The sequence below is a fragment of the Squalius cephalus genome (assembly GCF_949319135.1).
Source record: "Squalius cephalus genome assembly, chromosome: 7".
NCBI lineage: Eukaryota > Metazoa > Chordata > Actinopteri > Cypriniformes > Leuciscidae > Squalius > Squalius cephalus.
The window spans coordinates 2,127,446-2,142,631 of NC_137128.1; the positions used below are offsets into that span (position 1 = coordinate 2,127,446).

The 15,186-nt window shown below is 45.2% G+C and overlaps 1 protein-coding gene across 2 annotated transcripts in view; it reads right to left on the reverse strand.

The window, feature by feature from the left end:
• Nucleotides 1-5,447: 5,447 nt before the first annotated feature.
• Nucleotides 5,448-15,186, reverse strand: part of LOC307161632 (SUN domain-containing ossification factor) — a 58,084-nt gene continuing 48,345 nt past the window's right edge. For both annotated transcript variants that reach the window (XM_079876491.1, XM_079876490.1), the window contains 6 exons: nucleotides 9,520-9,607; nucleotides 9,337-9,441; nucleotides 9,021-9,154; nucleotides 7,830-7,915; nucleotides 7,661-7,710; nucleotides 5,448-5,830 (listed from right to left, as the gene is read on the reverse strand). In XM_079876491.1, coding sequence (XP_079732617.1) covers nucleotides 5,501-5,830; nucleotides 7,661-7,710; nucleotides 7,830-7,915; nucleotides 9,021-9,154; nucleotides 9,337-9,441; nucleotides 9,520-9,607 — 793 coding nt within the window. In that variant the 3' untranslated portion in view covers nucleotides 5,448-5,500. The remainder of the gene's footprint in view (nucleotides 5,831-7,660; nucleotides 7,711-7,829; nucleotides 7,916-9,020; nucleotides 9,155-9,336; nucleotides 9,442-9,519; nucleotides 9,608-15,186) is intronic.

Below are 15,186 nucleotides of genomic sequence, written 5' to 3' on the forward strand. Positions count from 1 at the left end.
GAGATATTTTTCTCATTTTGAACGGGTGGCAACCACATCAAAGTGGTCTAGAACTATGTGGACTTTGCTTTTACAAAGTATCTTGGTAGGTAAAGCTCAGGAAGCTTAGAAGAGTGCTAATTATGATGAGGTTAAGGCAGCTATATTGAAGGCATATGAGCTGGTTCCTGAAGCCTACCGCCAGCGCTTTCGAGGTTGTAAAAAACTTGCTCACGACACTTATGTTGAGTTTGCAAAGCAGAAGGAGAATCTGTTTGATCGGTGGTGTACATCTCAGAAGGTGGAAAGTAAGGAACATCTTAGACAACTCATTTTGCTTGAGGAATTTAAAAACTGTCTGCCTGAGGTTGTTTCTGTTTATTTGAATGAGCAGAAGGCAGTGACTTTGGAACAAGCTGCAATCTTGGCAGATGAGTTTGTCTTAACCCATAAGGTAAAGTTTGGTGACAAACAAGCTGAGGTTCAGTTCCAGATTAAGCACAATAGGTCTCGTTTTGTAAAGTCTGTGCCCTTTGCCTCATCACCTGCCAATAAAATGACTAATGATGGTTTGATTTCAGAAAGGGCTTGTTTTTATTGTAAGAGACCAGGCCATCTTATCGCAGATTGTCCTGTTTTAAGTAAGAAACAGAAAAAAACAGGTTTTGGTGTAGGATTTTTGTCTATGCCTTTACATAGCATTAATCTCCAATCAGATTTAATCTCTGGTGATGTTGTTGTGGCACTTTGTTCCCAGATTCCCATAGATGGGGTGTCCTTTATCCTAGGGAATGATTTAGCTGGTGGTAAAGTGCTAGCTGTCCCTGAAGTAACCTCTACTGTCCTCAAGTCAGATGGTCCTGACGAACTTGAATTGGCATTTCCAGAAACTTTTCCTGTTTGTACAACTACTCGTGCTATGTCTGCTAAGAGGCTAGTTGAAGCCAAATCTTCCAACAGTCAATCTGTGATTCCACTTTATGATACTTTCATGGCCCAAGGTGACTTGAACTTGGCAGGAAGTGGAAAGATGTTTCCATCCCGTGAACAGTTAATACTTGAGCAAAAACAAGACCCCACTTTGTCACCCATGTTTGAAGATTTAGTGTCTGATGAAGTGCTATCAAATGTTGCTTCTGGCTATTTTCTTAGTGATTATGTTTTGATGAGAAAGTGGACAGATCCAAAAATACCATGTGAGGATGACTGGAGTAGTGTGTTTCAAGTGGTGGTTCCAGAAGTTTATTGATCTGACATATTGTATCTTGCCCATGATCATTGTCTGCCTGGCCACTTGGGGGTCAGGAAAACTTTGGATCGTGTGTTAAGGCATTATTTTTGGCCTGGGGTGAAGACCTACTGCAAAGAGTTTGAGAGAGACTGGGATGATGGCATTCCACTACTCTTCTTCGCAGTTAGAGAGGTGGTTCAGGAATCCCTTGGTTTTAGTCTAGCTGAACTTGTGTTTGGCCATACTGTGAGGGGGCCCTTGAAATTGGTAAAGGAGAATTGGTTAGATGTTGAGCATTCTACTCCTACTAACCTCTTGGACTTTGTGTCTAATTTTCGTTTTAGGCTTAGTAGAGCTTGTGAACTGCCCAAAAAAAATTTGAAAGCAGCCCAGGATAAGATGAAGACTTGGTATGACCAAAAGGCTAAACATTGTGTGTTCTGTTCAGGAGACCAAGTGCTGGTGCTCTTACCAATATTGGGTTCTGCATTGCAGGCTCAATATAGTGGACCGTATACCATTGATCGGAAAGTTGGTGAGTGTAACTACTTGGTTAAGACTCCGGGTCGTAAAGAGAAAGTCCGCATGTGCCATGTGAATTTACTCAAACCTTACTTTGACCGTAATCAAGCAGGCTCTACAGAAGTCAAGGCCTTGGCTGCACTGAATGCTCCATCTACTGAGACCGTAGAAGGTGTTGCTGTCTCTGAGATTGCTCAGAGTAGTTTGCCAAATTTTAATTGCCAATTCCTGCAATCAATGGGTTAATTGGTACCACCTGAAGGGAGCCACTTAAAGTCTTGGACACATGCTCTCTCTCTCTCTCTCTCTCGTCTTGCAGCCAGCACTGCAGCAGTAGTGTTTCTGCTTCTGCAGTCCCCTTTTTCTTTAATACTAAATAAACTTTATTTTGATTGTCAGATTTCTGTTTTGTATCCTTTATGTTGCATCCCTAGAGCCAGGGTTGTAACACTGTCCACACCAATACTTTGACACCCGAGTTTTAGGCATTGGTCTTTTAGGCCTGATCCAGAAAACAGACGTTGTGTTTTATTTCTTAATAATTGTTCTTCTTTTTATGAAAACATGTGGTAAGCAGTTTTTGGCCTCATCAGCATAATGCAGAAATGTTTTAACATATCGTAAATTCCAATTGTTAGATAAATCATCTAACTATTATATCTAACTATCAACAGTTCTCTTATGAGAGGTTCTCTCGTATTGCGTAAGTTGCTTACGCTACGGGTAAAGTCATCTTTTCTCAAGATCTGAAGCCAAAAAATTATCCTTAATTTTGCATTTATTGTCAACGCAGTGCGGCAGCCAGCAGACCATAGCAGGCTGTATCAGCGTGCTCATTGGCTGACCTGTGGCAACTGCTGCAGCCTATCGGTGAGCCCCGCGTGACGTCGCGCCCTCTACGCGTCACAGCCCACCAGAATGGGTGTGGCTTAGCGTATATAAAGACGGGCTCAACAGGCTGATTTTTCATCTCTTCAGCGAAGCTGTTCGCATCGCTGGACTCTGAGAGAAGCCGCCGCCGTTGAAGCAAGCGACCAGCAAGCCTAGGAAGACGTCTTCACCGCCTTCAGCCATCCGTGCCTGTTGAGCTATCCAGCGACAGTATCCTTATCCTTTTTCTGCTGTGTGTGTTCGCCGTTGCGACACACACTCTCTCCTCTTCTAAAAGAGAAATTTCTACGAGACCAACCTCCATTTCTCACACATTTCTCAGTCCCCTCTTAAGTTCAGGCGACTGTAAATATCAATATTGCAGTAAACAAGCTTGTTATAATACATGCACGCCTGCTAACTAACGCCGACACAAAACATGACACTCTCTGGCTACTCGCGCTCTCTCTCTCCCTTTGCTCGTGCCGCGCAAACTGCGCCGTTCACAAGGGATGTCAGAGTGGATGGTCACGAGCGATGTTCAGCACCCCGCGTGCCTCACTTACCGGCAAAAGGAGGAGAGAGAGTGTTTTTAGTAACGCCGAGGCCGGACCAACCTCCATTTCTCACACATTTCTCAGTCCCCTCTGAAGTTCAGGCGGCTGGAAATATTAATATTGCAGTAAACGAGCCTGTTATAATACACGCACGTCTGCAAACAAACGACGAGACAAAACATGATGACGCTCTCTTATATGCTCGCGCTACCAGAAGCTTATGTGTCTTCCCCCTGTGGCTCAGTGGCGAAATCTTAGGCTTTCGCGCCAAAGACCCGTGTTCGAATCCTGGCTCTGGCGGCAGATAAAAATTATGCCGAGCTCGCGGCCAGCTTTCTTACATACAGAAAGCGAACCCGCCTCTCGCACCCTCCCGCTCACAGGATGGTGCTCAAGTATTTATGAGCTTCTAACATATGAGCCTTCAAAGCATTTCGCTCTGTCAGTCCCCTTGAAAAGGCGACTGCAGATGTGTATTTTGCAGCCAACGAGCGCGTTGTACAACCCGCTCGCCTGCACCTAAACACCGTTTTTACGGCACCCCTGAGAAATCTCTTAAAAATAATGTCTGGTTGTTCGGCTCACGCCGCATGTGTTTTAAATGCAGAAAATGTGCCCACATTTCAGTGTTCACCCCTGCACACAAGCACTATAACCCCCGTGTCTCTCACAGAGCCCACTCTCATTGAGTGTTAGATGAAGGTTATGTGCCCACGAGCCCGTGCCCACCTACTCACCGCTCGCTCTGTCACACAGCTACTCTGTGCCGGTCACATCACGGATGTAAGTCCTGTGCCCGCTCGCAAGCGCTCACACTTACTGACAAGCGTTTCCCCCCGGGGGCCGCTCTCACGCCCCGTTCCTCGCACAATATGCTCCCCGTCCAAAGGCACCAGGACAGCGTGTGTAAAACGGCCAGCCATCGCTGTCTGCGAGCCGCCGTATTCAAGCACCGAGAGCGCACGCATTGCGCCCGCGCCTCCGATTCAGGTTCTTGAGCCCGCAGAATGCGGCGATCGGAACCCGGAGGCCATTCTGCCCCTAGCCACACGGCTAGACGGCTTTCATCACTCATTACTGGTTATTTCGATTTCGTTGGGTACCGTGTGGCTTGGCGCCGGCATCTTTAAAAAAAATGATGGTTACAATACTGAAAGGCCTTCATGGAGTGATTGTGCATGGATACGGCCCCGATTCGGCTGACTACATCATGCGTTGTGGCCGTATCTAGGACCAGGAAATTTCTAGTCATCCAAGTTTTTATAACAGCTATGCATTCCGTTAATTTTGTGAATTGGTAAGTTTCGTCTGGGCGTGAAGAAATATAGAGCGGAGTATCAGCATAACAGTGAAAACTAATGCCATGCTTCCTAATGATATCTCCTAATGGTAGCATGTACAGAGTGAACAGCAGCGGTCCTAGTACTGAGCCTTGTGGTACACCATACTGAACTTGTGATCGATAAGACATCTCTTCATTTACTGCTACAAACTGATAATGGTCAGATAAGTATGATTTGAACCATGCCAATATACTAGAATAGACTCAAAAATATGTTGGCATTAGTGGAATTGCATATTCCACTAATGCCAACATAATTTTCGAGTCTATTCAGAAGGATGTTGTGGTCAATGGTGTCAAATGCAGCACTAAGATTGAGTAACACTAATAGAGAGATACAACCACGATCGGATGATAAGAGCAAATCATTTGTAACTCTAACGAGAGCTGTCTCAGTACTATGGTACGGTCTAAATCCGGACTGGAAATCCTCGCAGATATCATTTCTTTCTAAAAAGGAACAGTTGTGAGTAGCTTTGGGATTTGCTGGAAGGGGAGATTCGCATCATGGATGTGCAGCCCATAAATCTGCAGCAACTGTGTGATACTATCATGTCAATATGGACCAAAATCTCTGAGGAATGTTTCCAGTAGCTTGTGCAATCTCTCGTGAGTTCTGAAGACAAAAAGGGATCCCACCAGGTATTAGCAATGTGTTACTAATAAAGTGTCCGGTGAGTGTATATGATAATTATTATCGGAATATATACATGGTGAATGCATTTGTCAGAATACACTATAAATATAGGAAAATCAATGCAGCAGTTCAATTATTTATATTTTATTTATGATTGTCTGAAAGGCCAGTGGCACATTATTACAAAAGAATAATCCCAAACTGTATAAATCTTTGTTGAATAGAGACGGCAGAAGATTTTAGCATCCAGTGTGTTGGAACAGTGCAAGCAGGTCCAGTGTAAGAGTGTTCTCAGCAGCGGCGGGTCAGTGTGTCCGGTGCGGGTCAGTGTGTCCGGTGCGGGTCAGTGTGTCCAGTGCGGGTCAGTGTGTCCAGTGCGGGTCAGTGTGTCCAGTGCGGTTCAGATTGTGCGGGACGCTGCGCTGCGGAGGCTGATGCAGCTGTTCTGGAGCTTTCTGCCGTTTGCTCTGCGTCCAGCGTCCCGGCGCAGGAATCGTCTCACACAGACGCGCACAGCTGGTGAATCCGCAGAACAGAGTCTCTTCAGAATGCGAGGAGCCCTCAGAGCCGTCTGACATCACGTCTCTGACCTCCAAAGCCTGAGGGCCAATCGTGCTCTGAGGAATCACACCAGCGACCGGTGGAGCGGCTCGTGTCTCTAGACTCCTGCTGAGCTTCAGTTTATGCTTCTTCTGCAACAAAGACAAACCAACAGTGATTATTTCCTCACCGATAAACGCTATGAATGCTTTATGGGTTTTACTGCCCAGAAAAATGTCTCACGCATGTAACCCAAGTTCCCTGAAGAGGGAATGAGATGCTGCGTCGAAACACTGTGGGAATGCCCCTGCGTGATTGAAGCCGTATGGTATCAGTCCAATGGCGTGACAGAACGTCATAGGCGGGTGACGTCATCGACCAGGAATCTATCAAGTACACCCAACAGCGTCAGCTTCTGACAGGCTGAAGCTAGTCGATCACGGGCATGCCGGGAGTATGGCGGCAGTATGGCAGGGTCATGCAGCGTCTCATTCCTTCTTCAGGGAACTAAGGATACACACGTTACAGAGACGTTCCCCTTTAAGGGAACTCATGCTGCGTCGAAACACTGTGGCAACGCTAATACCCACGTCGCCATAAGAGCAAGTGTCCGTCCGTGTGAAGTCAGTGCGCACATTAAGACGAAAGCACCTGCGCCCCTGGAGTGGAGCTGAAGTCAAGATCATAGAACCTCACGAATGTGTGCGGTGAGGACCAGCCTGCCGCATCACAAACATCATGGAGCGAAGCTCCTGACAAATAAAGCTTTAGAAGCAGCCATACTCCTAGTCGAGTGAGCTCGTACAGCCAAAGGTGAAGGCTGACCAGCCGACTCGTAAGCAAGTGAGATAGCCTCAATCACCCACTTGCTCATTCTCTGCTTAGATGCAGGACACCCTTTCCTGAGTGACCCAAAGCAAACGAACAACTGTTCAGATTTCCTCCACAGGGCAGTTCTGTGGTAATCATCAAGGGCCCTGACAGGGCAGAGCAGATTTAGTTTCTCTTGGTCTGACGTCAGAAAGGGAGGAGGACAGAAGGCCTGCAGTACAATTGGTCTTACAATATTAGTAGGGACCATAGGAACATAGCCTGGTCTCAGGTGAAGAAAAGCCTTTACTATACCAGGCAAGCATTCCAGGCACGAGGGAGATACCGAGAGTGCTTGAATGTCGTAATAGCGTAATAGCGAGGAGAAATACAGTCTTTAGAGTGAGATATTTCTCAGAAACTTCTTCGATGAGCTCGAACAGAGCCAGGGAGAGCCTTGACAGGATGTCTGCTCCCTGATTTAATTACCCAGGGATGTAGATTGCCTTCAGAGAGACCAACTTCCCTTGGGCCCACAGGAGGATCTTACATTGGGGGCGCAACCACAGACCCCCCGATGGTTTATTTAGGAGACCACTGATGTGTTGTCGGTACGAATCTCCTCTCTGACCTCCCCACTCACCCACGACTGAAGCCGCCGGGAGCAAACTGAACCGCCCTCCTCGAAGAGTTCTTAGCGGTAGCCGCTCACAATCAGCTCCCTCGAGAGCTGACTGGGCATGCTGCACTCCCAAACAAACAACACGTAGTTGGTGTGTATCCCCACCCGTGAGATATCGAGTGCAGGGATGAACACACTTCCTAAAATGTTGTTCGCTCACCATTATATAGTCTTTTTCTTTTATATATAGAGATATATGGTGAAAAACTCCTGCCTAGCAACTTCTAAAGACCGACAAAGTAACACCAGGGACACAGATTCACACACAGTGCGCTTGCTGAAGATAGAGAAGCTGACGCTGTTTGAGTAGTGCTTTATAGTTTCCTGGTTGATGACGTCACCCGCCAAGACATTCCGTCACATCATTGGACTGATTCCATACGTGCTTCATGAAGCAATCCCGCAGGGGCATTCCCACAGCGTTTCTATGCAGCTTGAGTTCCCTTGAAAGAGAACCATTGCATCATGAAGTCCGAAACAGCCATCTTACTTTTCTACTAACTGGACACTGCTTAAGGCTGCTGGTTTCTTCTGAACCTCCTGAAATAAAGAGCAACAACAGCGAGTGTTTTACTGCAGAAAATGTCGAAGCCACTTATGTGTCTGATCCACTCAACAAAACACATGATGCGAGGAAAGATTGTGGGTCAGTAACTGACCTTCAGGCATCTGGAGGGACGGGAGCGAGGGCGGGTCAGAGGCTCTGCGTCTCAGGATCACAGGCTCTTCATCAGACAGCGGCTCTCTGGAAACAGCAGGCATGAGCTGGGGTTAACAACACAACTCCTGCAACATGTACCGTGAGATGTTAGCCTTGGAGAACGGGTTGAAGACGTTTAAGGAAGATAATGGTTGCCTCTGAAAGGGTCTCTACAGCAGTACTTCTCTGCACTCGTGATGAAACAATCTGACACCTAGAACACTAATGGCTTCATATGGACCTTCTGTCTGATCAATTCAAATCAGACCATTGGTATTTTACCAATTCAAATCAGAAACTGTGAGTTGTTATTGTTACTGTTAAGCTCAAAAAAGGACAAACAAAGTTTTACAACTGCAGTATATTCCAGGTCTTCTGGAGACATTCGGTAGCTTTATTTGAGGAACAGACAGTATATTATTAGGATGTTGAATTTAAGTTGACAGAAACTCTTCCATCTGTCACACCATTCCCCATTCAGCATCTTCACACAGCATGTGCACGTTCAGTCTGAAGGGTAAAACTCACTTCAAGATGTTCCCATTATTATGTATAATCTGAACATAAAGGTCTATTTCTGGAGTGTATTGGTGATTCTGATTGCGGTGGTCAGGAGTAGCGGACTGAATGATACTCCTCATTCACACGCACAGTAACTAAAACCTGATGAACACGGCTCAGTAAACAGCTGAACAGATGCACTACACAAGCTGTTGCGCACACACAATATCTGTGCACTATTCTCCTCATTATGAAGGTTCCTCTGTGACTGAAAATTGTGATGTTGCTTTGAAGTGCATCATCCTTTAACTAGGATGAGCAGAAGTGCCTTTGTGTCGCTCTAAACTGAAGCCTTTCATGCTGTTTTCCACAAAGATAATCAATGTTTAGCCTACACACCTGTTCAATCATATCTATCATGTCTGTTGTTTTAAGTACTCTGAGCCATACACTGCCAAGAAACGCTGATTATAGTGTGTACATATTTATGCAGTAATAACTATTACACATGTATTGTTCAGTAGACTTTAAGAGCGTTGACACGCTCAGGTTTCTCTCTGTTAGCCCTGAATTCTACCATTTCTCATCATCTCAGAGAGGCTGACGGGACACATGTAGGAGTCACATGACCCGTGTGGCGTCTCCTCACCTCTCAGGGCAGCAGGATCTGTATGAGTCGAGCGCAGGACTCTCACACATCTGACGGTAGTTGGCACAGATCAGCAGTGCGAGAAGCACACAGAGGACCAGACACAGTAGGATGTAGCTCTGCCTGTTAGACACCTGCACAACACAGCAACATCATCATCATTACCATCATCACTACTAACATCATCACCAGTATCATCATTATCATCACCGTCACCACCAAAACAGCAGCTTAGATATCGCTGGATCCCTGACCCTGCAGGCTTGACACACACATGAAGCAGGACGACTGCTAGTCTCAGGCAATGGAGGAGTACCTCTTGCTGTAGCCGACTCACGCTGACAGACAGGCCGAGGACGAGTCGCGTCACGTTCTCCAGCTGAGCCTGCAGCGCCTGGATCGAGTCCGTCTGCCTCTGGTCCTGCAGTCAAGAGCAGGAGGACACGGTTATATGGTGTCCGACACACACACACACACACAGATCTGGTGTCCTGCTGACCTGCTCCTCGGCCGTTCTGGAGGTGTTCTGCAGCTTGATGATGGTTTTGTTGAAGGCTCTCTGCATCTCCTCCACCTGCTTCCTGTACCTGCACACAGCCAGACCAACCAGTCTCACTGTGACCAGTCTCACACCACCATCACAGTGCAGACATCTGTGCTGAACATCCACAACGCTTCACACACCAGTCAAACTCAACACTTCTCCATACCCATGTCCAGAGCAAACACTCAAACCAGTCTAAGATACTAGGGTCATGAAGACAAGTGAACAGTCTAATGAAGACTAATTACAAGCATAAATACAACAGAACAAAGATACATACCGTATTTTCCGGACTATAAGTCGCACTTTTTTTCATAGTTTGGCTGGTCCTGCGACTTATAATCAGGTGCGACTTATATATAAAAATTAATTCAGACTGAGATGAACCAAGAGAAAACATTACCGTCTACAGCCGCGAGAGGGCGCTCTAGTTGGCGGAGTTGTTCAGAAGCGACACCAAGGGATGAAGAAAATGATTTGGAATGAGATCGCGGGAGCTTGGTGAACTTGTTTACTGGTAAATTTCTTGTTGGACTCGCTGGCTTATGTTAATTTAGCCTATTCAGCCTCCCAGGTATATGTTCTTTATGCTATTGTGTAGCTGAATAACTGTTAATGTGTTGCGTTAACACACCGGACACCTATTCAGCCTGTTGTTCTGTGTGCTACTGTGTAGTTGAATAACTTGCCTATATTGATTAAATGTCTGTTCTTGGTCTTGGATTTTGTGAAATAAATTTCTAAATAAATGCGACTTATAGTCCAGTGCGACTTATATATGTTTTTTTCCTCTTCATGACGCATTTTTTGACTGATGCGACCTATACTCCGGAGCGACTTATAGTCCGAAAAATACGGTACTACAGAAATAGAATAAAGTAGCAAAACACAAATTAAAACACTTCATGAACTTTATGATTCTTATTAAAGCTTAAATTTCGTGTGTGATTTTCTCTTGGTCTGTTGTTGTCTGTTGAACCTTAATGTGTTCCCTTTCGAGGGAACTCGCACTGCGTCGGAATGACACTTTGGGGAACGCCCCTCAGCGTAGCGCCTCTGGAGCATGAATGAAACTACGCCAATCGCGATTGGTGTTGCGCCAGGACATAGCGTTTGACAGCATACACGGAAGCTATAAAGGGACGCCGGCACACAACAGAGTTAGCTTCTGTTCTTCAAGAGCTCTCTGCTGTTGTATGTCCTATTTGGTGCTGTCTGTCACAAGCGGTCTCACTGATGTTCTGATGTTCTCCCTCCTCGTGCGGAAGTCGTCGCTGGGCTTCTTGGAGAACGCAATGCTCGAGCTCTCTGCTTCTGAGGAAGTGGATGTGCTAAGGACTTTGAAGATGACTCGCCACCTCATGTACCCGCATACAGTATGAGGAGCTGGTGGAGGTTCCACACAACACACTGTCCACTGTGGTTCTCCCTCACGCATCCGGCCCCGAGTTCTGGAGAGGGTCCTTCGTAACTGGGTCAGTCTACTCCTAGTAGCCCCGTTGTGGCCGACCCGAGCATGGATCTCAGACATCATATTGCTCCTGGACTCCATGGGTGTACGTGATTCCTATCCATTTGGTGTCGAGAGCGTGAGGTGGACCCAGTTAACTGCCCAGTAGCTTCAGTGCTGGAGTTCCTCCAAGACCGCTTCTCTGCTGGTCTTACCCAGTCCACACTCAAGGTGTACGTGATTCCTATCCAACACTGGGTGATGGGCTTCTGGGAAGGCATCAGCTGGTTGTACGTTTCCTCCGTGGGGCTCGGAGGATGAGGCCTGCGACTCGGGCCAGAGTTCCCACATAGGACCTGACAGTAACCCCTGTTCCCTGAGAAGGGAACGAGACACTGCGTCCCTTTGCCACACCTCCCCCTGCCTGCGAGCGACTTGCTTTATCATAGAAGCTAACGCTGTGCTGGCATTCCTTTGTAGTTTCCGTGTATGCCGTCACACGTTACGTCATGACGCAACACTAATCACGATTCGCAGCGAGTGTCAAGACTTTTATGTGAATACTCGAAGACGTGTGTGTATTTCACTGTTGAGGCGCACATCGGTGTCGAATCCTCAGTAAACTTTACTCGTTATTTTAGTGGGGTCATGACCTGAGGAATCACATTTCCTTAGATATTTAGACATAAAAAACCTCTGCAAAAAGAGCAATCAAGCCGCTAAAACAACTCTTTTCTACCTCCTGCAGCATGAGGATGGGGAATAATGATGTTTGCCAATATGTGGCAGATTTTTGTTCCTTTAAGCAGTCTTGTTCATTGAAAGCTGTGTGGGTATATTTATATAATGTGATATCAATGAAACGGTAAACTCTTTCTCATCAAAACTCTTTCTCAGCTCTGCTAAATGGTGTTACTGTAACCCAGGTCATACATCCTGAATGGGATTTCTTAGTTATTAATTTAATTTGATAATTTATTTTCTCCTATCTGCATATTGGTTCTCCCAGTCAAATCTCGCGATGTTTTGTCACACTATCGCGAGAGTCTCTGCGTCCAATCACGTGACGGCGTGAGGTCACGTGACCGGCCGCGGTTTACAGGAAGTAAAGTACGCCGAGGTAGGGAGCATGGCAGACGCAGTGGGACGCCGATGTGGGTAGAGCTGCAGGTCAGTTAGGGTGGTTTTGATGTTTTCTGTTATGTGATCTTACTTGGCATTTATTGATTGTGTGTGTGTTACGATCTCAGGAGCCGTTTACCATGACCTAAGCTGTAGCAAACGAGTGTATGTGATGAGTGTTATCTATGGAATTGGTGAGTGTTGTGAATTGTTACTGTTTGTCTAGCTGCTATCTCAATGGTATTAGATCTGCGTTTTACTCATTCATCGACATCGTAGTGTTTTACACTTATAGAGAAATCTATCTGTGCCAAAATTAATATGTTATACTTTATGGCACTAAGCACTTTATTGCCAAAATTAATGTTATAAGTTATACTTTGTGGCACTAAGCACTTTATATTTGACCTGGAATATGACTATATTTCTTTCTTTTGTACTGTTTGTATTTAGTTTGAGACATTCAGATTAGTTTTTGTTTAATGTTTATTAGGATTTTGGATGTGATTTATTGTTTATAGTACAAATAGTGCTATTTATTTGGGAACTTTTTGGGAACCTGTATATTTAATTTTTTTATAGTACAAATAGTGCTATTTAATTGAATGTGTGCACATTGAATTGTTTTTGGTATTAATTGATTTTTGTTTATTTATTTAATTGAAATGATGGCTTTGTGTTAACCAGGCCAGGTGATTTTGATGGCGAGCTAACTAAGGAGCAGGCCTCAAGCCTGTGAGCCCATACAGAGACTGCTTTTACACAGTCTGAAGACTGAGCTACTCCTGCCAGGCCGGTAGGGGGCTCCTTGCAGCCCATGAACTTATTCCCCCACACCGCTCCTACTCATTGCCCACTGCAGCACACCTCATCCCTTTCACAGACTATTTCACTGTAAACCCTCTGGACCCTGATATCAATACCCAGCGTGGGTTCAATGAACTATGGGTGGGTGGGGATATTGTACTAATGGACTGATGATGACTTAAACTATGAACTGATATTGGTCGTAGTTATTAGATGATTGCCTGATCATGTTGACATCGTGACGTACATGAATTTATTGTCTTTTTGCGCATTTGTTTATGAATGGCCATTCAAATTTAATGGTTGATTGTTTGTTTGTTTGTTTTGTTTGAAAATATATGTATTATATCCTATATGGTTTTCTTGATCTTAATTTGTCAACTCTCTCCCAGAGTCGTTTATTAGAATCTTCTGATCGATTAATCTGCTATATGAAGTTTTATAATTTTCTCAAGTATTATTAGCACACATATGGTACAGTAATTTGGCGAGCCAGCCAGGAGAGAGTTGTACAGAGCTGTATAATTTTGTTAATTTGCATATTGTTTTCTTTGATTTTCAGTTTTTTTTTCTTTCTTTATGGAAATGGATATTTTGGCACAGTATGAGATTAAGATACCTAACTCGGTGTTGGTTAAATACGTAATGAATTCGGACACTGACAAAGAAGTTGTTGATTTTTTGGAACAGTATGGTACTGTATCCAAATTTGAAGTTGTCCAAGATCCCGATAGTGTTTTCCATAATTGTATGATTGTTGAGTTTGAGTCAGGAAATACATTAGTTGGGTTGTACAAAATCTTACCGTATGTATATATTTGTCAAACTGGAAAAGTGACATATGAGATCGAAGAGCTGTCACTTGCTTGTTCGAATTTTGAGACTGAAGCTAAAACGCAAAGTTATCTTAGCGACTTGAAGAATGTAGCTAAACTTACAGGTCAGAATTACACCGATGTTCTTAAAAGTGTGATGTCTCTGCTGGGGCAGTCTTTCAGCCAGCTCGAGCCGGGACCCTCACAACTGAAGACTCCTGATGGTGCTGTTGTGACACCTGAAGAAGATGTTCCAGAGCCAGTCCCTGAGGGGAAACAACAACGAGTCTGCCTCGATTCAGCTGCCACGTACACGCCACAACCTTCAAGGCCAGCCATGCCGGACATTAATCCACCACAGGTACAACGGTATGTGGTTGAACACATTATGAAAAGTGATGACACTGCAATGCATGCTTCCTCTCAAAGACTCAGAACATTTTCTGGACGAATTCCAAGACCACAACATGAGATTGATTATGAAACTTGGTGCTCTGGCGTTACACTTCTGTTGAAAGATCCCGCTGTTTCAGATCTGCAGCGTACCAGGAAGATATTGGACAGTTTGTTACCTCCAGCGGCAGATATGGTGAAACATCTTCGACCAGAAACGGCCCCTTCAAGCTATCTCCAGATCCTTGACTCTGCTTATGGAACTGTCCAAGATGGAGATGAACTCTATGCTAAGTTTATGGAGATGTTTCAAGATGCTGGTGAAAAGCCCTCAGGTTATTTACAGCGCTTGCAAGTGGCACTGAACTTGGCTGTGAAGAGAGATGGAGTCTTACCAAAAGATGTTAATAAACACCTGTTAAATCAATTCTGTCGTGGCTGTTGGGACAATGCGCTTATCTCTGATCTCCGGCTGAAACAGCGTAAGTCTGATCCACCAACCTTCGCTGAGTTTCTGCTATTGCTCAGAACAGAGGAAGATCGGGAGATTGCTAAGGCCCAGCGCATGAAGCAACATCTTGGTGCCAGTAAGCCTCGAGCAAGCGCACATGCTCAATATGCCTATGTAGCAGAAGAGAAAAGTATTGATCGTCTAACTACTATCACCCAACAACTTACACAACAGTTAGCAGACATACAAAAACAGCTGTATGCCCTCACAGCTGCCCAGTCTGGCCAAAAGCAATCTGGGTCTGAGAAATTAAACCGCATCAGCAAGTCCACTCAGCCCTCAACCAGTCGACCTGTGCCACAGCTCTCTCATCGGGGTGCATCCTTAGGCCCGAAGCCAGGTTATTGTTATAATTGCGGTGAAGATGGTCATATAAAACCAAATTGTGACAATCAGTCTAATTCCTCACTTGTTGCAGCTAAAAAGAAACAGTTCAGTGACAAGCAGAAAAAATGGCAAAAAGCAAACCTTCACAGTGACCCGTCGTTAAACTAGATCGGGTTCTCGTTGAGGGACGAACGGGA